Source organism: Trichechus manatus, unplaced genomic scaffold, assembly GCF_000243295.1.
Source record: "Trichechus manatus latirostris isolate Lorelei unplaced genomic scaffold, TriManLat1.0 scaffold00081, whole genome shotgun sequence".
Classification (NCBI taxonomy): Eukaryota; Metazoa; Chordata; class Mammalia; order Sirenia; family Trichechidae; genus Trichechus; species Trichechus manatus.
In genome coordinates this window covers 666877-676609 of record NW_004444017.1, presented here as the reverse complement: position 1 = coordinate 676609, position 9733 = coordinate 666877, and the positions used below count along the sequence as shown (strand labels likewise).

Below are 9733 nucleotides of genomic sequence, written 5' to 3'. Positions count from 1 at the left end.
TGCTGTATCCCAAGTGCCTAACACAGTATCTGATATGAAATGGGTGCTCAATACCTATTTGCTGAATGAATGAATACAAGAGTCTGAAGAAGGGAAGAATACTGAAATGGCAAATAGGGCACTACCAAAAATAAATAGCCTACTTCACAGTTTTGCCAAGGGTTGGCCCTGTTTGGCTTTCCTTATCTATTTAAGCTTATCTTTCATTACTTTAAAAAAGAAATTTAACCCAATAGTAAAAGATAAAATAGTGATTAGAAGCAACTGACTCTCTGACAGGGAACAAGAAACGGAAACACAGAACAAAGTAGAATGGCCCTACCAAGTAGGGACTAACAGCCACACACACTTCAGTAAACCATCAGAACCTCCTTATACTATACACATACATCAATCAAAGTACAGCTCTGTACCTCAGGGGCAATGGTCCTCTACAACTTAAATCCCTCATATCAAAGCGGCACATTCAGTACATCTCTGTAGCGATGGACAAACAGACCTCCCTTCTCAGTAGTTTCTTACTGTACAGTATAACTTACATTTATAATGATGACCCTGGGTCATCAAGGAGTTAGAACTGAATTTTATATACTGTGTTCAAGACAGCAAGGAAATGCACAGTATGTTTTTAAAAGATCTTCACCAAAAGGTGAGTGAGGTAAAACTTTCATGATTTAAATGTTAGCATCTGAAATATCCAGCAAATCCATTTACAGAAAACTGAGCTCATCCTTCATAGTCGTAGGTAACTGGTATTACCCTAAACATCATGGTATTTCACCCCCCTAAACATCATGGTATTTCACCCCTTTACTGATACTCCAATTATTCTCTTCAAGGTTACTGAACGCAGTTTACCCATATCCTGCAGAGATGCTTTAGCTGCCTTCTGTCTCACCTACTACCCTATTTTGCTTCCACTATCAGAGAGTCTGCTGCTGGTTACACTCTGATTCTTCTAATCTCTATCATGCTGCAGCTTCTAACGTCTGCTGGCCCTTTTACTATCTATACATAGTTCCCTCTTCTCTTTCCATTCCTCCTTTTTGGCCTCTGATTCCTACTTCTGAACTTGTACTGAGCTGTTTGGTTTTTATACTTTTCACAGCCAGTGATAGCTGAATCAAATTTTGTCGGTATAATAATATTTGGATTTTCTGTTTATTTTCCTGTCAGCGCTTCCTCTTTTACTCTCGATCTTTTGCTTTTTCTTTCCTTGCTTCTTTAAAAACGAACCAGCTACTATGGTTCTACAACCCTAAGGTCACTAGAAAGCTAAACTCTACGTAATAAGAGACGTTACAAAAATTCTTCTGTATCTAATGTGTTTGCATAAACATAGAGTACTTGCTCAATAGATACTTGTTGATTTTCACTATAAATCTATACTCCTGTGATTAAATGAGTTAATAAGTACCAAGTGTTATTATTTCATGTTGTTATTATTGTTATTGTTAATATGATTAATCCAGAATACAGTTAAATCCCTATTTTTAGAATGGCTAAATAAAAAAGAGTAAGTAAAGCCATATTTTTGTAAATATTCTAACTATTTTTTTATATCAAAATAAACTTAAATAAGCATTATTAAACTAACTTGTGGCAAATTTTCCCTTTGGCTACACAAAATCAGGAGAGGTTTGCTTTCATATCTTATATAAAAACAAAGTAAATCCTAGAGGAGAGACTGCTTTCTTCAAGAACCCTTCCTTGATCATTCCTTCCTTCCCCCACTTCTCTATGTCCTCCACAGTATATACCACTATCCTAACACAAACTGCACTGTGTTATAATAGTCTGGATTTCTCTGTCTCCTCCTATTAGACTTAAGTTCCCTGAGGGTAGACACTTAATTCAGAAGAGAAATTAAATGATTAGTATATTATTACTGACTTACTCTTAACTGTATATTCAGCCCATTTTAGAGATACAAAAAATATTGGTTGAATAAATTAAGTGGAATTGTTCTTTTAATATATTTTACTGCTTTATTTTTTTTTTAATCAGCAGAAAGATTAGTTTTTTTAACAACTGTAATTATTACAGATATATTTTAACTCAATAAATACATTTTTAACATTTAAATTAATATGTGTAAATAGTGTCATGTTTCAAATGAACTAGGAAACCTTACTGGACATGGAGCAAACTGAAAATGTGAACAAACTGACAATTTGGAAAGAAAATTGGTTTCTTTCAAATTCTCACAGACTGAATTTGCTGAGAGTGGGATGTAATTCACTCATGATAGTCTGAAATTATTAATTTGTCTGTTTACATAGTTCTGTATCTGGCTAACTAAAATGTAAATTTCATCCTGTGCCTGTCTTCTTCACTATTTTACCCCCAATACCTTGTTGTTGTATGCCGTCGAGTCAATTCCAATTCACAGGAACCCTATAATGACCATATAGGACAGAGCAGAACTGCCCCATTGGGTTTTCTAGGCTGTAATCTAGAAAAGACCTGCAGATCATCAGGTGGGTTTGAACCACTGACCTTTTGGTTATCAGCCAAGCACTTAACCATTCTGCCACCACAGCCCCTTATAGCATCTTAGACTTTATGAAATAAGGTATATTATTTAAATGGAAAAATGATGATGTTATGTAACAACAAAGAAGCTAAGAGGGCAATAGTAGACCAGATTTTACAATGAAGTACTACTGTTGATTCATAGTTGTCATAAAATACAGTACACACAGTTAAATTGGAATTTCAGATAAACAAATAATTTTTTAATATATTTATTTGCTTATACTAAAAAATTATTTTTTGTTTATCTGAAATTCTAATTTAAATGGGTATCCTGTATTTTTATTATTTTTATTTGCTAAATCTGGCAACTCTATCTTGCTTATTAATATTAAAATAGCTTCTCATTTTTACAAAGGATTATATATTCTGTCGTAGTTGCTGTTCCTGATATGGGAAGGAAGCACAGAAGCAGCAACATGTAGTATATATTATGGAATAAATTTTGATATGTAGAGGAAAAATAATATTAATATTGTTTCAGTACTACTTTAGAGATTTAAAAATCTTCATCAAAGTCCAGAATATTCTTAAAATTTATAATTGAACCTATTTTCTTACCTCAGCATAAGCTTTGGCCCATGTACTTGCCAGCTGATGTAAGTCTACTTCTCCTGATTTCACAGCTTCTAGTGATGCTTCAGCATCTCTATCATAATCTCTGAGGGATTCTTCTTCTATAAACTGGCTCAGACCTTCTTTTAAATCTACAGCAGGGACAACAAATGCCATCATCAGCAAACCTGAGACATAAATAGAGAACATTTTACCTGGCTAAGCATTCCAATGTGAAATTTTATTTTATCAAGCTGATACCCTTAATAGAATGCCCAGCTAAAATAAAATCAGCTTAAGCAGTTATTTAACTAATTTCACAATTATTTTTCTTTACTATTACAGGTTATTGCATGGAAAAAGGTCAGAATTCTTAACTCTTATGTATAACCTTGATACTAATTAAGTAATAACTTCTTATGCTTGATTCTTCAGTTTGAAGATGAATACGTATAAGCACATTTAAAAAAAACTACAGATTTTGAGGATCTGAAGGTTACTGTATTTAAGTGAAAAACAGTTTACTATATAACATTTAAGGGTATATTGTTATTTTCTTTGAATTTAGAAGAGAAATAGAATAATTAGTATATTATTACTGACTTAATTCAAATGATCTACTATTCCAATCCTAAAGACACTACTATCCTGATATAATGGAAAGAGCACTAGGACAGAAGTCAGGATACCTGTGTTCTGGCCTTGACTGTCACCATGTTTGTGACTTTAGGTCAGTGGATCTCAATCTTTAGTGTACATTAGACTCCCTTGGGAGGCTTTGTAAAACAGATTACTTGGTGCTACCCCCAGAATTTGATTCATCAGGAATGGGGTGAGGGCCTGAGAATTTGCATTTCCGACAAGTTCTCAGGTGATTCTGCTGCTGTTGGTCAGGGACTACATTTTGAGAACCATTACCTTAGACAAATAATTTAATCTCATTATGTCCCAGTTTCCTTGCTGTACAATGAGACTGTGCTAGAAAATTTATTGGTTCCCTTGTAACTCTAACCGTCTATGATCCAACATATTATCAATTTTTTTTTCTCATCTGTGAGATAGAACACAGACCTTTTCATAAAAATGGTTAAATACAGATGACTTCATAGAATTAATTTAGGTAATCAAGGCCTATTCAAAGATTATTACTCCGTCTCTTCCCTGACATCTCAGGAACTGATGACCATCATTAAGAAGAGCAATCAATTTAGCAGTATAATTCTGATACCAAAATTAGTGATACCTGAAATGCCATATGAATCCACCCAACTAAATTCAGAGGTTCCAATCAAGACTTTGTAACTAATTTTTCATTATATAATTTAATTTTTATAGTCAACCTCTTTATAAGCAGCTACCAGGGTTATTAGAAAAAAAAAATTCAATAAAACAAATGTTTAGGGAAGAAGCTTTTTTTATTTTTGGAAGGCAAACAGTTCAACAAACACTTCAAATTTTATGGATGTTTCTGATGCTTCTCAGGTTTATACTTTCTAATCTAAAAGTTCTAATGGCGGAGATTACAGGAAAATAATAAAGTGGTATTACTTGAAACTCAGTCCTCACCATTTTCAATAAAGCATGGCAAGTTGTGCAGCAGCATCAGTCGTCCATGCAAATGACTGGCATCCTCCTGAACAGGAAATTTGAGGGGAACCTTCAGTTCTAAGTACTGACTTCCTACTTTGAATTTATACACAAATTCCCTCTCTCTGTTGCAGAATCTTTCTCTGTTTTTCTTCATCTTCTTTGGCAGGATATCTACAGAACTAACAAAAAAGTTGCAGGTTATATAAGTTCATAAAAATCCACAGTGTACCATTTCTAGGAAGGAGTTCCACCAATCAGAGATTTTATCTGTGTAACTCTGAGCCAACTATTGTAGTATTTCCCACATGTTTATCTCTGCATTTTCGTCTTTGTAAGGGGAGAAAAAAAGGTATTTTTCTTTATGAAAACACTAAGTGCTGCTTTAAAATTTCATTTAATGAAAAAAACAAAAAAGATGCCCATAAAGTACTTTGCAATTATAGGCAGTGTTCTCAGGAATAGGGAAGGAACATGCAAGAGAGGATTCTTAAGAAGAGATGCATAAGGGGCAGATATAAAGCTTATGGAACAGTTGGTTAATATAGTCAAAGAAACAGATCAGAGACCAGGAAGTGATCTTGGAGATCTTAGAGGTCGTAAGTATGAGATTTGATTTGGGAGGCTGTGGGGAGGTAGTGTTGGGAAGAAGATATAAACAAAATAGAAAGTACAGGACTTCCCACAGGCAAATGGGACACTATGTAAAAGAAGAAAATCTAGTTAAAGGTAGTAAGAATCAACATCAACTAAAGATTTATTCATCAGGCCCCTAACTGGACTTCTTGTCTCCAAGCTTTTCCCCATCATCAGAGTTCTCACACTGTTCTGTACACTGAAGTCATAGTAATCTTTCTAAAGTACATATTTAACCATGTTGCTCATCTCCTTAAAACCCCTCTATGGCATTCCATTGCCCTCAGGATAAAATTCAAATTCCTTCAACCAGTTTACAATGCCTTGGCTTATATTTCCAGACTCTATTTCAGCATCTGCATCCTCTGCCTCCATCACACACAAATTCACCAACTTTATCTTCCGGCCATATTGAACTTCTTCCAATACCAAACCTCTCTTTCCATTCCCAACCTTTTTGAATGTCTCTTCCTTTCCCTAGAGCACTCTTACTACTCTTTTTCCCTTGGCTAACAGCTACTCATTCTTTAGGTCTCTGCTTAGATACTCTCCAGGAGACCTTACCTAACTCCCTACCACTAGACTGGGTTCCCACCACAGGCTACCATATCAGACTGTACATATCTGAATCATGGTACTTATGACCTCTATCTCTTCCTCCCACTAGAACAACAGCCTCCTTGAGGTGGAAAGACTTTTGTCTTGTTGTATTTCATGTGCCAGGCAGTACGCTGGGAATATAATTGCAGGTGCTAATATTTTTTTAATTGTACAGTGTTTTTTATGTTGCTCACTGGAAAAACAAAGAAGAGAACAAGCGATTATTTATACTGTTCTCTAAAAAGAGGTCATCTGAAATATAAAAATAACTCGGATAAAAGGATTGTTTTGGGGGGGTGGGGGGAAAGCTGTTGACTTTATTCTTTTTATCCAGGCTATTTTCTCAAATCTGCATGTAGGCTGTACACAAAAATTTAGAGTGTTTATTTCACCATAATGCAAAGAGATGGGGTACTTGTTTCATTCACAGAATTAACTAACATTTATTAAAAGTAAAGCAATGGAAATTGGTACAACTACTTTGGAAGACTGCCAATAACTACTAAAGATATTTCCACCCTATGATTCAAAACTTCCATTCCTCAATATATATCCAAATATAGATATATGTAATTGCATATATATATTCTATGTGTATGTATTATTCTACGAGTCTTTTGGTATACTATTTCTATATATATGTACCATTTCTAAGAAGCATAAGATATATATACGTAAATTATGCTGCTGCACAATTTACATATATATAAGATATATAGATAGCATAAGATATATAGAAAGCATAAAATAAACACATAGTAAAAGACACACAGAAGACTATTCATTGCAAGTTTACTCATAAAAGCCAAAAACTAGAAACAACTCAAATGCCTATCCATAGGAGAATGGTAAATTATGGTTTATTCATACAGCTGAATACTATCCAGCAATAAAAAACAAACCAACCACTTATAAATGCAACAATTTCAATGAATCTCACAGACATCTTGAGCAAAAGAAGGCAAACACAAGAGAATATAGTGTATGCTTCCATTTATATGAAGTTCAGGCAAAATTAATTGATAGTGATAGACGTCAGAATAGGATTTACCATGGGGTGGGGTGTACTGATTGGCAAGGAATTTCAGGGACTTTTATGGGGTACTGGAAAATGTGTCATATATTAACCTAGTTGGCAGTTACATGGGCATGTTATGTATTATGTAAAAACTTATCAAGCTTTTTATTTAAGATTTTCTCTTTTCACACTTTATTAAATGTATTTCCTAATGCAAAGAAAGAAGGGGTGGGGGAGAGAAATGGCTTTGCTCTACTAAAGAGTCACAAAAGAAATGGCTACGTTTTTCCTTTGGAAAATGTAGACTTTACAAAGAAAAGATGAAGCAACATGTGAAAATACATAAGAAAAGAGCTAAAATATGTTAATTTAAAAATATGATACGGTTAAATACAACATACATGTAGTAAAAAGTAGTTTAGGTGAATGGGAAGGACCACATTAGAAAGCTTTGTGTTGCTCAATATCCACCTATGTGCTCACAGGAAGTTTTGACCTCAGCCAATGACAGTGAGAATAATATAATACAAAAATGAGATATTCCCATGGACTCTGTGTGGCCTCATCATCTCTGTTTTGGATTATATTAAACAGCCTAACTGGTTTCCTTGCTGCCAATGGACCAACCCCTCCTATCCTTCCACTTAAAACTCCCAAAAGTGTTATTCGCTACTGCCTCCTCCCCCAAACTTGCTAGCATGGCATACGAGGCCCTCAGTGACCGAATCCCTGTTTACATCTCCGGCTTCACTTCCATCACGTCCTCACCAGACTGTGAGCATCCTGAGGACAAGGGCTGTGTCTTATCAATATTTGAACCATAGTCCCTGACATGGTGCACACAGACTTGAGGCAAATATTTGTTGGACGAAGCCAGTTTAGTGATAAGAGAATGGGCCTTTGACTCTGTAATTTTAAATAGTTTAAATTCTGATTCGGCCATTTACTTGCCACCTGAGTAACTGTCAATTGGGGATTTAACTCACAGGACTGTCATAAAGATCAGTCAAATAACAAATACGAAGCATCTGACAAACATGATGATCAATAAATGGAAGCCAGTAAGAGTAAAATAAGCTATCTAGGAAAATACCAGTAGGAAAATCACAGTCTACTAATTGAGTACACATGATGAAGGCAGTGGCAGTAAAGAAACACTGTAGTAGGAAAATGAAAGTTACAGAAATATTGGTTTATGGTCTAATCTTGTTCGGATTCAATACTTCCAGTGAACAAAAACCATTAGCTCTGGTTTCAATCGATTCAACCTTTAGATTTATTGCGGTTCAGCAAACTGATACTTAAGCTCCCTCTCCTCGTTTTTTTTGGCTAACAGTCTATCTGAAGACTCGTGTTTTAGCAAGGTAGTTCTAAATACCTTCAAGGAGGGTTTCTGGTACAAAAATGGGGTGGGAGGGGGCTGGAACGAGCTCATACAGCCAATAGAATGGAGGCTCTGAGGCTCTAATTAGAGAAAGGGAAGGCAGTCTCCCTGGCTGAGACACTCCAGCTGAGGGAGGAGACCAGCCCCTCCGTTGGGGGTTTCAGTCTGAAGAGGTTCCTTGTTCTTGGTTCTGGGCTCACCTCGCCTAGTTCCAGAGTCCTCAGCGGTCCGCACACTCCGAGCTGTCAACCAGCAGCTGCAGCAGGAACGATCAGCTGACCTACCGACCTCTTTTTACAGCCAGCAGATCCGCCACAACAGATTCGTCCTCAACTTCTCCTCTTCCCTGGCACCTTGTGGAAAACTCAGCTTCCAAGTGCCTCTTGTCCCCTCATGCCTCAATGTAATCATTTGAAAAGTGTAGCAAAACGTTTTTCTACTATTATTGAGTACTCCAAAAACGGCGCAAAAGCCGCTGTGGTGACGAAAGTGCAGAGGGAAAGCACAAACTCCTCTCAGGTTGACCTAAGGCGGAAGAGCAATCGCCTTGGGAAGGGCGTGAACAAACTAACTTTTTGCAGAACGCATGCGCTACCGCAATGATGGCTGGGAATAGTTGGCCGACTGCAGGCCGGTGGGCGGAGATCGTCGATGTTTGGTTTTGGGCGGGAATTAAAACTGCCATTGCTGCCTGGGAGAACATAAAAGCTGCAAATTTCCAGCCTTGAAGGGGACCAAGATGCGGCCTGTGCGGTGAGTAGTTAATGACATCCGGCGCGATTGGGAAAAAAGAAAAAGGAAGACGCCGTAGGCAACTTTACCTACCCAGGATTGAGGGGAGGGGGCCGAGTAGGACGGAGGGTGGGGATGGTGTGAGTGGGATGGATAGTTAGAGGGATAAGTCCTGTCATGAAGAAACTCTCCAGTCTCCGGTGAGAGCCACTTATTCCTCAGAAGTATACTAGCATCATAGCCTTTTCCCTCTCTTCGCAGTTATTGCCATTTCGTTTACCCGGCGCTTTCAAATAAGACCTTAGTAGGTTAGCATCTGAACAGCGCTTTATATTTCACTGAGCGCCTACTACTTCTGTGTTATTTCATTTGTTCATCATCACTATAGTTCTTTGATATAGAAATGTTGCTTTGCAGCCGAGCTCTTAATCAGTGCGCTACTAGGGCTCCGTAGAAATGTTAGATATCCTTATTTTATTGATTAAAACCTTCTAGCTATAAAGGCCAATTTATCTAAGTCACTTAGGCGGGACAATTCTCAAACCTAAGTCATCTGACTTCAGATTCTCTGTGGTTTCCATTATACTATTTGAAGCTATTCCTCTGCTTAACCACAGTTGAATGCAATGGAGGCTTAGGGTGGACCATTCGTTTAGTAAAGTTATTGTATGTACAGGTAGTCCCCA

General features: G+C 36.8%; 2 protein-coding genes across 2 annotated transcripts in view; one reads left to right on the top strand and one right to left on the bottom strand.

Moving 5' to 3' along the window:
- Nucleotides 1-8634, bottom strand: part of FERRY3 (FERRY endosomal RAB5 effector complex subunit 3) — a 51346-nt gene extending 42712 nt beyond the window's left edge. The window contains exons 1-3 of the mRNA XM_012556897.2: nt 8516-8634; nt 4657-4859; nt 3097-3242 (exon numbers count right to left, since the gene is read on the bottom strand). Of these exons, the coding sequence (XP_012412351.1) occupies nt 3097-3242; nt 4657-4834 (324 nt within the window). The 5' untranslated portion in view covers nt 4835-4859; nt 8516-8634. The remainder of the gene's footprint in view (nt 1-3096; nt 3243-4656; nt 4860-8515) is intronic.
- Nucleotides 8635-8856: 222 nt separating this feature from the next.
- RAD51AP1 (RAD51 associated protein 1) overlaps nt 8857-9733 on the top strand; it is a 28945-nt gene continuing 28068 nt past the window's right edge. The window contains exon 1 of the mRNA XM_012556896.2: nt 8857-9068. Coding sequence (XP_012412350.1) covers nt 9055-9068 — 14 coding nt within the window. The 5' untranslated portion in view covers nt 8857-9054. The remainder of the gene's footprint in view (nt 9069-9733) is intronic.